Source organism: Phycodurus eques, chromosome 3 (assembly GCF_024500275.1).
Source record: "Phycodurus eques isolate BA_2022a chromosome 3, UOR_Pequ_1.1, whole genome shotgun sequence".
NCBI lineage: Eukaryota > Metazoa > Chordata > Actinopteri > Syngnathiformes > Syngnathidae > Phycodurus > Phycodurus eques.
Genome location: NC_084527.1, coordinates 13,995,975 through 14,012,498, shown reverse-complemented (window position 1 = coordinate 14,012,498; position 16,524 = coordinate 13,995,975). Strand labels below are relative to the sequence as shown.

Genomic DNA, 16,524 nt, shown 5'->3' with positions numbered 1-16,524 from the left:
GGTTGTACACAACAACAAAAACAATGTGAGGTTCAAAATACAAACAACTGTATCATACCTTAGTGTAGGATATCCACTGGTAGGGTTGGCCTGGCTTCCTGAAACCAAGACATGGTGCATTACCTAAAAAGTAACACACAAGTCTAGTTACTGTTATTGGTTATTTCAGTCAGTTACCAAAGATATATTTTTGGAATAACTTTTCATTCTTCAATTGTTTTCATTTGACCACTAGGCTATCCATTTTCTATAGCATTTGCTCTCATTAGGGTCTGATGAGGCAAGTTTTGGAACGGCCTACCCAGAATTGATGAGGGTACAGGTCATATTTTTACATCGTATGTTATTTTAAAAGAGATTTGCATCATTTTAACAGGTGTGTGTTCACCGTCCATCTCTACTGTATGTCAACAATTGCAATAGAGTAGTTCTTGATTTAGGGGCCTGCCATTGCTGCGATAATACTGATAAGACAGTTGAGGACCCCCGCCCTGTCTCAAACAATCCCATTGGTTCCTATGTTTTTTTTCCTCTTTAGTTTTACATTTAAGAGGCTCTAAAGGGACAGATTGATGGCTGTTTGCTGATCTTATAATCAATATATCAGCCCTAATATAATTTTCAGTCCTTCCCAAAGTCACAATGTCCTTCACTCCAGTTTACCATGATGACCCGCTGGGTCTAATCCCAATTGATTTAATTCAGCAAACAAAAGCAAATATGGTTGCTGATGGGGAGCCATCTGTAGGATGTTACTGCGGGCTTAAATAGAGAAGGGCAGATTGGTTATTGATTCATTGTGTCTTGAAGAAATTGAGACAGAATGGAGTGCAGTACTTGGCTGCAACTTGTACAGAGTGCAGATGATTCAGTCTAAACTAGTTTGCTGTCTGAGGAAGCCATGAAGTGAGGTCCAGGAAGTTGAGCCACAAACCCATTTTTTGACATTATGTGTGAAGTATTGTAAAGTGATGACTTAATTCTAATGTTCAACGTCCCACCTGCAATCCTCAGGCCTCGCCGGAACATGTCGTAAGCCGTTCTGGTGTCGTCATGGTAGAACTCCAGCGGCGAGTCATCTTGAAGAAGAGCAGATCGCCTGCAGCTGGGGTCCCCCTACAGCAACACGCGACGACGGTAAGATACCACACCAACGTTGAGCAAAGGTACGTACGTGGCCACAAACGCACATCGACAGCTACAGACTGGGCCTGAAGGTCACATGGAGGACGCATGGGGCGTGGACGGGTCACCAGCCAGTATGCGGTGACGGAGGCAATGGCTCCTAAACCCAGCAGGGACAACGAGGACAACGAGAAGGACGAAGGTAGGGACGACAGCAGACTCCAGGAGTCCTCTGATTCGTAAACTTTGAGTCCTGCGTGGGATCGAAGTGATTGTAACCACTCCTGGAAATGCATAGCTGAATGACAGAGAGAAAAAGACATTTCGTTCACCAATATAATACTTGACTTCTAAACCTAAAGCCTGTTGTTTTTTCTGCCCACCATGTATTTATTGCGCCATATTTTTAAACACTTGAAATCTATACCTGCCTAGATGGCATGCCACATTTGGCCATTAAAGCAACAATAAGGTAAACGCTTATTTGCTCCAGGGCTCTTCCTACAGTTGTAGTCTCTATTACATTATTATTGAGATACAAGTGACCCAACTTAAAAGTACCAGCTGTCGTTTGGCCGATTTTTTGCTTTGACTTGGAAGCAAAAATATGACATACAAGCGCTGTATGGTGGAAGTGAACTCAACTCACTTCACAACAAACAGCAGTTTGGCAGATAGTGAACAATTGGGGGGGGAAGCTTCAGGCTTTTTATTGCCACTCCCAACTGAAGTTAACTGTCAAACTTAAGATAAAACAAATAGAATTACACTTTCTGTATTAAAATAACCACATAGCTTTTTGTTAAATTCTGCTATCTTCAAGCTAACACATAATAGGAAACGCCATCGATGGGCTAACAAAGAGCGTCAGTGTTATAACCCTTTAAGTAACGAATATTTCAACAAGAACAAACGGTGGAGCAACATTGAGATACAAGTGACCCAACTTAAAAGTACCAGCTGTCGTTTGGCCGATTTTTTGCTTTGACTTGGAAGCAAAAATATGACATACAAGCGCTGTATGGTGGAAGTGAACTCAACTCACTTCACAACAAACAGCAGTTTGGCAGATAGTGAACAATTGGGGGGGGAAGCTTCAGGCTTATTATTGCCACTCCCAACTGAAGTTAACTGTCAAACTTAAGATAAAACAAATAGAATTACACTTTCTGTATTAAAATAACCACATAGCTTTTTGTTAAATTCTGCTATCTTCAAGCTAACACATAATAGGAAACGCCATCGATGGGTTAACAAAGAGCGTCAGTGTTATAACCCTTTAAGTAACGAATATTTCAACAAGAACAAACGGTGGAGCAACACATGTAGACAGATAATATAACGATGCTCACAGGTATATATTCTTTATCCACTGTGAAGAACACATAAGATTACTGCATTTTACTGAGGAGCTGAGACTGTCTACATATGTCTGTATGATATATCGCAGGTGTCCAAGGTGTGTACACCAGGAGCAGCACAATGTCTATAGATTTGAAGCAAAAAAAAGTGACAAAACTGTTTCATTTCTTTACAGTCTATTAATTATGTCATAACTGTATGTTTTTATAAAGTACAATAGTAAAGCATCCTATATGTCTCACTAAAAACAGATTACAAACATTTTTGTCATTTTTTTTAGGGGGAGGTTGCAATGTATTAATGGAAATTTTATTCATTTCAATGGGGGAACGATGATTTGAGACACGAGCCTGGTCAGAACGTATTAAACCCATATCTCCAGGCACCGCTGTATCATAAACTACATGTGGCTTAATTAGCAGGGATAGAAATAAACATATTCAGAAGATAGTGCTGAAAATAAATAAATAAACAAATGGCTGGAACATTGTTTTTTTTCCCCATGAGAATTTGAGGAATTTTGTAACCATTCAAAGTTGTACACCTTTGCTATTTTTTAAAATTTTATAAATTGTTGGAATTTACACTAAAAAAAAAATATTTTTTAAACCATAATGAAGATACTGCTGTGGCAATTTATGCTGCAAGATATTTACTGTTAACCACTTAATAATACAGTACCTACATTTTCCAATATTACAGCAAAAAAAAAAACTATTTTTCCTAAAATATTTTCAAGTCAAGGCTTGCTTGGTAAAGGACTCATATGTCACAGCTTTTACAATTATTGAATCCCAAATTTTCTTCAATAAATAAATAGACATTTTTATATTATTAAATCAAAGTAATTGTTCCTGCATTTCAATGTTGACTCCTGACATGATCCTACAGAGCCAGGAGGGGGAATAAACATGTTCCACAAAACTGCCTGCAGTCTCTCTGAGGAACTCGGTAAAAAGAGCGAGTCATGCTGGGCAAGCACACACATGCACACCTACACACACGCACACGCACACACACACACACACACACAGTTGGCATTGCACTGCGAGTAATAGAATCTGGAGTAACACCAGGAGGTAATAATGAAATAGTCGCCCCCAAACCCCCACCTCCCCTTAGCCATGTTGTGGCACTTTTCTATCCAACGTGAGGGGAGCGTCACCCTGCGTACACTCGTGAACATTTGGTGGCAAGATAGGTTGAGTGGGAGGACCGGGTGGCGACCCCTCCTCCACGCCCAACCCCGTTTCCTCCATGTCACTTTATATTGCTCATATCCCGACTGAATGAAAGAGGACGACACAGAGTTTTCATCACGTTTTCATTGAGACTATTCATTCACTCCAACAAGCTCATCGTCGTGACAACAATATGCTCTCCCGCCACCTCAGGTATTTTTCCTAATAAATGAACACACTCAAACAGCCCTTTCAGCAACCTTTCACCCACTTTCTTTCTCTTTTACCCAGTGGGAAAGGGGAAGCTTACAACTACTTCCCTCTATGGGCAAAGTGGTGCCCACACTCATCTTGGCTGGATTCACAGTCAACCATAGCCAGCCATTTACATGCCGGTCACCAATTTACACTTCTGTGTGTATTACAGGCTAGCTGCATGTTTAACTCATTTACCATATTTTCGCAACCATAAGGGGCACCGTATTAAAAGGCGCAGTCTCGGTTACGGGGTCTATTTCTGTATTTAACACATACATAAGGCGCACCGTATTATTGGGCGCAGGCATGGTAAAACATACGCTGGCTTAAAACATACCCTAGCATGCACGCTAGTGTATGTTTTTAAAAAGGCAGCGGCAGCAAAACTGAGTTCGGTTGTACTTTATTGAAGTATTTAACAATGTATTCATGTTATTTTATGATCAATCCTCATCCACAAATCCATTAAAGTCCTCTTCTTCTGTATCCAAAATGAACAGCTGGGCAAGTTCTCCATCAAACATGCAGGGTTCCCTCTCGTCATTGTCGGAGTCAGCCGGGGGGGCTGTTCAGCAATGATGCCGGCGTTTTCCTGCTTCCTCCACTTGCGAACCATGGATTCATTGATCTTGAATTCACTCGCGGCTGCTCGATTCCCATATTCCTTCGCATAACTGATAGCTTGCAGTTTAAACTGTGCTTTGTAAGCGTGTCTTTTCGTAGGTGCCATTTTCGGGGGTCCTTAGCCAAACCGATGTTGTTTGCACATACCGGCACTATATACCTACTGGGGGCGTGCCTTTAGCGTCCTCCTTCACGCGCACCCTTCCCCCTTTAACGTCCGCATGCTGTCCTCAGTCACGTCCGCCTTTCCTCTATATAAGCAGCGTGTCGGCAGGAAATGCTCCCAGTCAGTCAAGCGGAGCGCTCATCAAAGTCACACAACAACATTTACGGATTTTGGAACTCGGTGCACACATAAGGTGCGCCGCATAAGGCGCCCCGTCCATTTTGGAGAAAATTTTTGACTTTTAAGTGAGCCTTATGGTCGTGAAAATACGGTACTCACTGCCAGCCGTATTCAAAGTTTCCATATTTCCGGCCGTTTTACAGCATTTTTACTGATCTCTCGAGACCCACGGAATATTGTGTTCTATCACAATATAAGACCCGAACGTGCCGAAAGGAGAAGAGAGGCAGTTTCTGTCCAAAAACCGGAGAAGACAAGCTTTTTGTGAAAAGAAAGATGTCAAGTACAGCAGTCGCTTTGACGCTTTAGTGACACCTCAAGCTATAAAACAATAAAAACAAGACTGAGAAAGTGTTTCCTCCTACATTCCAAAAACAAGCGTGGTATGTTAATTGAAGACTCTAAATTGCCCGTAGGTGTGAAGGTGAGTGCGAATGTTTTTTTGTTTATATGTGCCCTGCGATTGGCTGGCGACCAGTTCAAGATGTACCCCGCCTCTCGCCCGAAGACAGCTGGGATAGGCTCCAGCACGCCCGCGACCCTAGTGAAGATAACCTTTCACCCACTTTCTTTCTCTCTTACGCAGTGGGAGAGGGGAAGCTTTACAACTACTTCCCTCTATGGGCAAAGTCGTGCCTACACTCATCTTGGCTGGATTCACAGTCAACCATAGCCAGCCATTTACATGCCGGTCACCAATTTACATTTCGGCACACATAAGGCGCGCCGCATTATAAGGGGCCCCGTCCATTTTGGAGAAAATTTCAGACTTTTAAGTGAGCCTTATGGTCGTGAAAATACGGTACTCACTGCCAGCTGAATTTCACAGACAAGTTGGGGCCAGACCCTCCTCCACACCTACCTGTTGAAAAACATACTTGACGAACATACTGTATATGTCAGTGGCAGTAAACGGTTGGATTCACTTGATGAATATAAACCTCCACGGCAGCGAACATACAAATACCTTCGTCTCTCAGTCAAGATGTGTCACTTCAACTTACTTCCATGACACCAATTACTACTTTCCTACTAACCAGGGCTTTTTGGCAGCATCTTGTGGCTGAGAAAAAGGTTTCCCAGAAAACTTGGGGATGGGTGAATTCATGAATTGCAAACGGTGATTAGGCGGGGCTTCACTCATTGTATATGAAATAAATATGAAACATCACCTGGTGAGAGAAATAAATGGGCACCTGACACCAATATCATCAGTTAAAGTTTTGTAAAATTTGGTGGACGTTTAGCATGACAGGATACATGGGAAAAGTCTTAAAAAACCCATGCCTGAAAATGAACAGCAAGTCAACCAAGTAACTTTGAGGTGGCCATTTTGGGCAAATATTTGGAGCAACAATTCAACCAGCCTCACTAAGCACACAAACACTGTACAGTAATGTGATTTATTGTGGCATTTTAAGACATTTGAACAGATGATTTAAGAATCAAGTGCCATTTCTAACAATAATTAATTTTAGAAAACCTGTGGACACCTTGTATTAGTGTGAAACAAAATATGAAAATGACAGTGCAGTGTGAAGACAACTTCCTGAAGCATCCACTCCCCCATCCCCCATGTCTCACCACTTCTCTTCTCCCCCCACTCTCTTCTCGCTCCCATTCATAAAGACTATTGTCAAGACCTAGACAGGCACCATTGTCTCACAGCTTTGACTCCCTAGAAAACATGAGACAAAAGACGTGGAAAAATATACTGTAGTGAAGCAAAGACTTCACCAACAACACAGCTTCCCAGCCTATTGGGATCATTTCTTATAGAACTGGAATTTATGTATTTTAATTTACTGTAATTTATGTAAACAAAACAATCTTCTGTATGATAAGAATGTGGCTTTACAGCATGACGTTTTACATTTAAAGGCATCTGCATCCCAGCTGATGAGATCCAATACAAGCGTTGTGTCAACAATTCTGTCTTCACTACTACTACTACTACTACTAATAATAATAATCATAAAAATAATGCTCTGTTTTGGATGACGCTGTTTATATTAGATATTAATGTAATATGTATATTATTGGGCGGCACGGTGGACGACTGGTTAGAGCGTCAGCCTCACAGTTCTGAGGACCCGGGTTCAATCCCCGGCCCCGACTGTGTGGAGTTTGCATGTTCTCCCCGTGCCTGCGTGGGTTTTCTCCGGGCACTCCGGTTTCCTCCCACATCCCAAAAACATGCATTAATTGGAGACTCTAAATTGCCCGTAGGTGTGACTGTGAGTGCGAATGGTTGTCTGTTTGTATGTGCCCTGCGATTGGCTGGCAACCAGTTCAGGGTGTACCCCGCCTCCTGCCCGATGACAGCTGGGATAGGCTCCAGCACGCCCGCGACCCTAGAGAGGATAAGCGGCTCAGAAAATGGATGGATGGATGTATATTATTGTTCACTGTTACATCAGACGGTCGTAAAGTTTGGAATTCAACCAACATTATTCGGAAAGAAGTTGTCCCAAAACTTTGCATGTTGTCAGCATATTGTGTAAATCGAGATTTGCATTTGGGTCAGTTTGCTTGATCAACGATGGGGAAAATTAACATACCGTTCATCATTTAGTTGTTAAATTTGTTAGTTGTTAATAAAGTTGTTTTTAATAATATTACTTTCAATGGGATGGGAGAAGCTATTTTCTGAATGTTCTGAACTCCAGTTTCCACGAGTGTTGCAATGAGCACAGGCGGAAAACTCGAGTGAATCAACAGCGCTGCTTGCAGTTTAGTGAAGGAGAAGTAGCGCACTCCGTTTTGCCCCGAGTGCTTCAAGACACAATTACCGTATTTTCACGACCATAAGGCGCACTTAAAAGTCTTAAATTTTCTCTAAAATGGACGGGGCGCCTTATGCTGCGCACCTTATGTGTGCACCGAGTTCCAAAATCTGTAAATGTTGTTGTGTGACTTTGATGAGCGCTCCGCTTGACTGACTGGTAGCATTTCCTGCCGACAGGCTGCTTATATAGAGGAAAGGTGGATGTGACTGAGGACAGCATGCGGACGTTAAAGGGGGAAGGGTGCGCGTGAAGGAGGACGCTAAAGGCACACTCCCAGTAGGTAAGTCTGTGCATTGTGCAAAACGACATCGGTTTGGCTTAGGACCCCCGAAAATGACACCAAAAAGAGACACCCTTACGAAGCACAGTTTAAACTGCAAGCTATCAGTTACCCGGAGGAACATGGGAATCGAGAAGCCGGGAGAGAATTCAAGATCAACGAATCCATGGTTCGCAAGTGGAGGAAGCAGGAAAACGAGCTTCGCCAAGTCAAGAAGACAAAGCTGAGTTTCCGCGGAAACAAGGCGAGGTGGCCCGAGTTGGAAGACCAACTCGAGCAATGGATTAATGAGCAAAGAACAGCCGGGAGAAGCGTCTCTACAGTCACCATTCGACTGAGTGCAATAACTCGGAGCTTGCCATCATTCCGGGAGGCTTGACGAACCGCTGGACATCCGTGTAAACAGGGCGTTCAAAGTGAAGTGAGCGGCGTGGGAGCCATGGATGACAGATGGCGAACACAGCTTTACTAAGACTAGGAGGCAGCGCCGGGCGAGTTACGTCACAATTTGTGAATGGATTCTGGATGCTTGGGATAACGTGTCTGCTTACACTGTTGTTCGAGCTTTCGTAAAAGCCAGCATCATTTCTGAGGAGCCGCACGGCAACGGGACTGACTCCGACAATGATGAGAGGGAACCAAACCTTTTCAAGGGAACCAAAGCAGGCGGCACAATGGGCGACTGTTTAGCACGTCTGCATCACAGTCCTGAGGAATGGGGTTCAAATCCCGGCCCCGCCTGTGTGGAGTTTGCATGTTCAGAATCAGAATCAGAATCATCTTTATTTGCCAAGTATGTCCAAAACACACAAGGAATTTGTCTCCGGTAGTTGGAGCCGCTCTAGTACAACAGACAGTCAATTTACAGAACACTTTGGGGACATCAAGACATTGACAAAAAACAATTGTGCAAAAAGATGCAGAGTCCTCTAGCACTTAGAGCAGTTCGAACGACTAATATTGCAATAGTCCGCTGCAATGACCATTGTGCAAAGGGCGGTGAGACTTCAAGGAGTGTATGCGGTTTAAAGTGACGAGTAGTGCGATCATCTGGGACAATGTTGGTTGTGCAAATGTTACAGATACTCCTCAATCAGTGTGCAAATGGAGCAGATGCTACTCTGGCATGGGTGGCCAGTATATGCAAATAGTTCAGCATGGCGAGACAACTACAGTGAGTGCACGAGTAATACATAATTGGCCCCACAGAAATGTGACAACGAACTCAAGTCAAAAAATTGCCAGCTTGTTGTAATGGAATTATAGGTTAGGTGTTTAAGAAGTTGATCGCAAGAGGGAAGAAGCTGTTGGAATGTCTACTAGTTCTAGTTTTCGTTGATCGGTAGCGCCTACCTGAGGGAAGGAGCTGGAAGAGCCGGTGACCGGGGTGCAGACGGTCCGAGAGGATTTTGCACGCCCTTGTCTTAGTTCTGGCAGCGTGCAAGTCCTCAATGGTGGGTAGGGGGGTACCGACAATCCTTTCAGCAGTTTTGATTGTCCGTTGCAGTCGGAGTTTGTCCTTTTTTGTAGCAGCACCAAACCAGACTTTGATGGAAGAACACAGGACTGATTCGATGACCGCTGTGTAGAACTGTTTCAGCAGCTCCGATGGCAGGCCGTGCTTTCTCAGAAGCCGCAGGAAGTACATCCTCTGCTGGGCCTTTTTGAGGACGGAGTTGATGTTGTTCGCCCACTTCAGGTCCTGAGAGATTGTAATTCCCAGGAACTTGAAGGTCTCGACGGTTGACAGAAGGCAGCTGGACAACGTGAGGGGCAGCTGTGGCGAAGGATGCCTCCTGAAGTCCACGATCATCTCTACCGTCTTGAGCGTGTTCAGCTCCAGGTTGTGTCGGCCGCACCACAGCTCCAGCCGCTCCGCTTCCTGTCGATATGCAGACTCGTCACCGTCCTTGATGAGGCCGATGACAGTGGTGTCATCTGCAAACTTCAGGAGCTTGACAGTCGGGTTCGCTGAGGTGCAGTCGTTCGTGTAGAGAGACAAGAGCAGCGGAGAGAGGACACAACCTTGGGGCGCCCCAGTGCTGATGCTGCGTGTGGATGAGGTGGCCTCCCCCAGCCTGACCTGCTGTGTCCTGCCCGTCAGAAAGCTGTAAATCCACTGGCAGATGGCAGGTGAGACGCTGAGCTGGAGAAGCTTGGTTGAAAGGAGTTCAGGGATGATGGTGTTGAACGCTGAAGTCCACGAACAGGATCCTCGCGTAGGTCCCTGCACTGTCGAGGTGTTCTAGGATGAAGTGCAGTCCCATGTTGACTGCATCATCCGCAGACCTGTTCGCTTGGTAGGCAAACTGCAGGGGGTCCAGCAGGGGACCTGTGACACTCTTGAGGTGGTCCAGCACGAGACGTTCAAAGGACTTCATGACCACAGATGTCAAAGCGACAGGCCTGTAGTCATTCAGACCAGAGATTGCAGGTTTCTTGGGGACTGGAATGATGGTGGAGCGTTTGAAACAGGATGGAACTTCGCACATTTCCAAAGATCTGTTAAAGATCTGAGTGAAGACTGGAGCGAGCTGGTACGCGCAGACTTTGAGGCAGGATGGGGACACATGGTCCGGTCCTGTCGCTTTGTTAATCTTTTGTTGTTTGAAGATGCGTCTCACATCCTGTTCATGGATGGTTAACGCAGAAGTCAGAGGTGTGGTTGTGGTCGCGGCTGCGGCCGGGTGGGTGTGTGGAGTGAAACTGTCCTTTTCAAATCTGCAATAGAAGGTATTCAAGTCGTTGGCTAGTGTGCTATTGTTCTCAGCTTGGGGGGATCGTCGCTTGTAATTAGTCAGCGATTGGAATGCATGCCAGACTGTTTTTGAGTCGTTCGCGCTAAACTGTTTTTCCAACTTTGCTGCATAGATCCTCTTTGCAATGTTAATTTCTTTAGTCAGCTGGTTTCTAGCTCGATTATACAGGGCCCTGTCCCCGCTCTGATATGCGTCTTCCTTAGCTTGGCGAAGCTGCTTAAGTTTAGCAGTGAACCACGGCTTGTTGTTGTTGAATGTCCGAAATGATTTTGTTGGTACACAAACCTCTTCACAGAAACTGATATAGGATGTGACAATGTCCGTATATTCATCCAGGCTGCCAGCTGAATTTTCAAAGACACTCCAGTCTGTGCAGTCTAAACAGCTTTGAAGTTCCATCTTTGCTTCATTGGTCCACTTTTTGACTGTTTTCACTGTAGGCTTCGCACATTTAAGTTCTTGCTTGTACGTCGGTATTAAGTTAATTAAGCAGTGATCAGACGAGCCCAGGGCTGCACGAGGTATAGCACGGTATGCGTTTTTTACCGTAGTGTAGCAGTGGTCTAAAGTATTATTTTCCCTGGTAGGACAGTCGATGTGCTGCTTGTATTTAGGGAGTTCGTGGTTGAGTTTAGCTTTGTTAAAGTTCTCCCCGTGCCTATGTGTGTTTTCTCCGGGTACTCCGGTTTCCTCCCACATCCCCAAAAACATGCATGGTCGGTTGATTGAGGACTCTAAATTGCCCTTAGGTGTGAATGTGTGCGCGAATGGTTGTTTGTTTATATGAGCCCTGTGATTGGCTGGCGACCAGTTCAGGGTGTACCCCGCCTTTCACCCGAAGATAGCTGGGATAGGCTCCAGCACGTCCGCGACCCTTGTGAGGATAACGCGGTACAGAAAATGGATGGGTGGATGGAACTAAAGCAATATGACCTAACTTCTCCTGTGCTTGTATCCTTACATAACCTACAATAATACAGCATGTATTATTATTATTATTATTATTATTATTGTATAGCCTACAATAATGGTTAATGCTGCAGATGCACAAATACATTTATTTGAAAATGAAGTGAGTTAGTAACTTGGTTTCCATTAACTTTGGAACGATAATTGGTTAATCGATGGTTATCAAATACAAACTGATTTTGCAAAACATTTTAATGCAAAATCAAATTTCATCCGATTATTCAAGATCAAGATTCTTTATTGTCATTCGATAAATCATGATACAATGAAATTCAGGTTAACTCAAGAATCGGACTTCAATGAAATAAGTATAGAAGACAATAACTAATAAGTACTACAACTCACATTCTGCATACTGCCTTTATACCACACTCCAACGTACGTACCAACGTAAACAATGCAGTTAAAGGATAAAAGTCTATTTCTCATAAACGAGAATAAAATGCAGCTTAGTAGTACAAATAAAAATAACAATAATTCATTTGGGGATGGCGATTATTTGATGCAATAATCGATAGGATAATCAATTGTGAAAAAGACTCGAAAGTGATAGCCCTAAATCAAGAGATAATAAATGTCAGCCTGACGTGAATACTAAAGTGCATAGTACCCGACTGACAATGAGAGTATTCCCAGGGAATTCCTCCCCCTGACCCAGAAAACTACAGGGGGCGACACCGGGAGGGGGAGGGGGGCTTTTTAATGGGCAAGAGTGGCACCAACCAAAGGATCAGCCAAATGAATGAACTCTGCGTTACGTGCACCCACAGCAGTGCGCAGTGTGGCCGAGGGGATTTGAGGTAGCGGGTTACAGGGGACATGAGAGGCTGGCTGGGCAGCGGGGGAACGGAGAAAACAAGAGAGAGAATGGAGAGCTCTGTGTTTTCTAACTGCGAATCCCAAATGAAGCATAAAAAAAAAAGAGACACACTTGGTCAAGTTGGTCTTTGTGAGAGGGGAAGGACATGTTGGCTGGTGAAGCAGAAAGAATCCAGCATGGAGGGAAGATGCGCCACTGATTGGCAGCAGTCATTTTTACCTGCTGATGTCATCCCAGTTCAGGAACTAGCGGTGTTTGTTAAAGGTTCGCTAATATGTGAGCTAATGTGCTAGCTCGCGAGCTAATAAGCTAGCAAGCTAAACAGTCGTTTAAAACGACAGCACTTCGCTCCGAGTTGCTGTGTGTGTTCAGTACAGTGTTTAAATGAGTAAAGCAGTGCGTGATCTGTGGCGGGATAGTGAATATTTACTTACACGGTACGTCCATAGGGCTATGCTAACTCCTCCATAGCCTCACCAGCAGTCAGGATGACTTTAACAGCGCGCAGTTTTCTTTGTAAATGTTAATCAAAAACGAATAAATCCTTCAGTGAATATATGATCAAAACAGTCACAACCATTCTCTTCGATTCACTTTTAAACTGGCCGCTTTTAGGAAGCTAACATGTACATCCAGTGGCCTGTGTCATTTGCCTGTTGGCCAAGAAAAAAAAAACTATCCCTGCGTTCCTTTGAGGTCCATTGTGACCATTTATCCCACTTGTTGCGCTGCTAAAACTCCTGAAAAGGTTGCTCGGCGCACTAGTTTGAAAGTGGGCGAGGGCTCAAAATCAACAACCAGCCTTTCTCTCCCCGCATTAAAAATGTAATCCTGCAAAATAATACCAATTTTTAATAAATGTACCTATAATATGATGATGTTTATTTTTTGAAACTGTACCGGATTACAGTTGCATTTTTTTATTATTTTTTTGTATCCTGAATATGTAACACCAGTACATGTATTCCGTTACTCCCCAAGCCTTGGGATTCATTCCTCTATTTTTGAGAAGTTGATTGTAGTCATGGGTGAAGTCACAGAAGGATAAATCATGGCTGATGAATTAAATGTGAAGAGAAATGCATAGACCCTAGGACACAGCCCTGAGGGACACCAGAATTTATGAATCATCAAAGTTCTGGGAACACATTAGCTAAATGCGCCCAAGTTTTGAGGGTAAGATGAAACAGGAGATATTTTTCAAAAGTCATATAGCGCGCGGTCTTTGTTGACTGAATGGAAATAAATATATTTCCCAGTATTTTCTAGTTAAAAAGTAGTGATGCACCAAATTTTCAACCACCGAAAATGTTCGGCTGAAAAAGGCAGAAAAGTGCCTTTTCAGTTTACAGCTGAAAAACCTTTGTTGCCAAAACGAGACGGCCGAAACTGGATGTTGATGAGCAAAAACTATTAAGTAAAGTAAGTAAACTGTGAGGACGCATTCCTTATAAAGACAGCCCACCTGAGAGGTTTGTGCCAAAAAGGAAATGCAGAAAGTCAGGCAGCGCATGCACAAAGATTGGAAGTGAACAAATAGTCAGGGAGCACACCCGCGCAGAGATTGGAACATAAGCCAAAAGTCAAGGAGCGCACACGCGAATATCATCAGCGCAAGCAAAAAATATTTTCATTGCAAGTAAGAACATTTTTTAAAATTTATTTATTTATTTATTTATTTTTTGCTTAAGTTAGATTATATCTCTCAATGTCTTATTTTTTGCTTGCAATTCAAGACGTTTTGTTTGTGATTTTTGTCACAAATCTGATTCCCAACAGCAGATAACACAAAAAAAAGATACATATCTCAAAATACCTTTTCCTTAATAAATATATGCGACGCGGTCTATAGACTTTGATAGATTGCATGTGTCCATATTTTGACAGACAATACGAATAGCCAGTAATAATGCGAGTTGCTCCGCACTCCTGTGGCGTCAATAGAACCTTGTCAAGTTAAGTTGACCCACACAACACATTAGCAGCGAGACACAAAAGGCACTAATGTTTGTGGCCAACTGTTGCAGCTTTTCTTTCCTCCATAAGCATAACCCTTACACAGCTTTCCAGTCGACCCGAATTCAGTATTGCAAAACTAACTTATACAGATATAAACAATATTGTCCCGTAAATAATGTTGTTGTAAAAACTCGATATGCTGCTCAGCCCAACTACTTGCACCACCTGTTTGACTATTTGGGGGGATGCATTTATCCCGACGACTAACCGAAGAATCTGGAATGTCTCCGAAAGCTAAAATAACAGTAATAATAGTTAAATGGGACAATTTGCCAGAGTAAACCACTTCAGTTCACTTGTATACCTTTTATTGTACAGTAAATCCCCATTACTCATAATGAAAAAATATATTTTTAATTGTCTATATTAATCGTTTAAAATATAAATATAACACAAATTATAATCCCACAACACGTAACCATCATTACAAACTCATTTTACAACAAATATACACATGCTGTGAAGACTCTCTGTAACCTCCGCTAACAACCCAGACTAAATTAGCTGCTAACCAACTTTCAAAGATTTTAGTCTCCCAGTCAAAATGTATCACTTCAACATACTTGACACCAATTACTACTTTCCTATTAGCCAGGGCTTTGTACAAGAGCTGAATAAAAATAAATAAAAATGCCTGTTTTTGTATCAACGCTGTCAGAGAAGTATTAATTTAACAAACAATCATTTGCCACTCTGCGGTAACCCAAAAAAAATAGACGCAACTCTCAGTGGTCTTCACACACACACACACACACAAAAGAAGAAGAACTAACACAATGTTACATTTATACCTTTCTGGCTGTGTCAATCAAAATGGCAGAATATTTGTAATGGATGGCTCGTGCAGGTGTACCTAATGAAGTGACCGGTGATAGTTCGTGACGAAAAGTTGAATGGTCGAAATTCACGCACGAAAAGCAAAGTGGCCGTGGGAAAAAAAAAATAAAGTTGAAAACAATAGGAAAGTTTGTTCATCTTGTAACGTCAACGCCTCAGCAGGCGACAACGGGCACAAAGCCCATACTTTACCGCACATTAGTGAGAAAATAAAGTCTTATTAAGTCAACAAGACAATAAAAACGAACAAAAGTAAATCACCTGTTAGTCCCGAGCTCCACGCTTGATGGCTTGGCGCCCCAAAACTATTTTCCGTCGATCCATCGGAATCTGCTCCCAAAGTTGGCGCTAATCATCAACTGTTTCCTGTGACAATTTTCACAACAAAAGCTCAATGAACTCTCTTTAGAGTTTCAAATAAGATCATTCATGTTCTTTCTTTTTTTTTCTTTTTGCAAACGTTTCTATCAATAATTTAAATGTGACAGACAACGTGATTATCATGGCACAATAATATTAATTTGATAAAGTCTTTCAATTTTTATGTAATATTGAGCCACTACATCAGATCATTACGCTTCCTCATTTTGCTCATACACTGTACCGTTCTGGATAATTAAGACCACTGCAACATTAGTTTATGTCAACAAATCTTTTGGATGCGAAGAAACTAAAGTGTTTATTGTGCCATTTTCTGTAAACGTCAGGGGGGGGGAACGTGGCTCTCCAAGTACTACCATCATGACCAAAGTGTTCATCAAAAACAAGCTCAAGGTTATTTCTAAAAAGTATATTTAATATTATTGTAAACCACTGGAACTCTATGCACAGTTTGAACATTAGCACTCTGCTTACATACAGGGAAATTTTAAAAATCTATATTCTTAAATGATTCAGTTAAAATGTATTGCACATAAAAATTAAATAGCAGTTGTAACTTAATAAATGTTTAAAGTCAACCAGTTCTTTGGGATTAAATGCAAATCTATTGAACGTAAAAGTTAAATACAACCGAATGTAGCACAACACACATGAATCACTGGCATTGAAGATTGTGAAAATAGCACAGCAAACAGTAATTGGCTCATTATTTTTGCTCAATTGTTTAATCTTTTAGCATTCTCAAAAAAATAACAAAATAAATAAATAAAATAA

At 42.5% G+C, this 16,524-nt stretch overlaps 1 protein-coding gene across 1 annotated transcript in view; it reads right to left on the bottom strand.

Annotated features, from left to right (window-relative positions):
* acsl2 (acyl-CoA synthetase long chain family member 2) overlaps positions 1 to 15,694 on the bottom strand; it is a 29,869-nt gene extending 14,175 nt beyond the window's left edge. The window contains exons 1-4 of the mRNA XM_061672180.1: positions 15,631 to 15,694; positions 1,191 to 1,423; positions 1,002 to 1,116; positions 59 to 123 (exon numbers count right to left, since the gene is read on the bottom strand). Coding sequence (XP_061528164.1) covers positions 59 to 123; positions 1,002 to 1,116; positions 1,191 to 1,421 — 411 coding nt within the window. The 5' untranslated portion in view covers positions 1,422 to 1,423; positions 15,631 to 15,694. The remainder of the gene's footprint in view (positions 1 to 58; positions 124 to 1,001; positions 1,117 to 1,190; positions 1,424 to 15,630) is intronic.
* Positions 15,695 to 16,524: the final 830 nt, after the last annotated feature.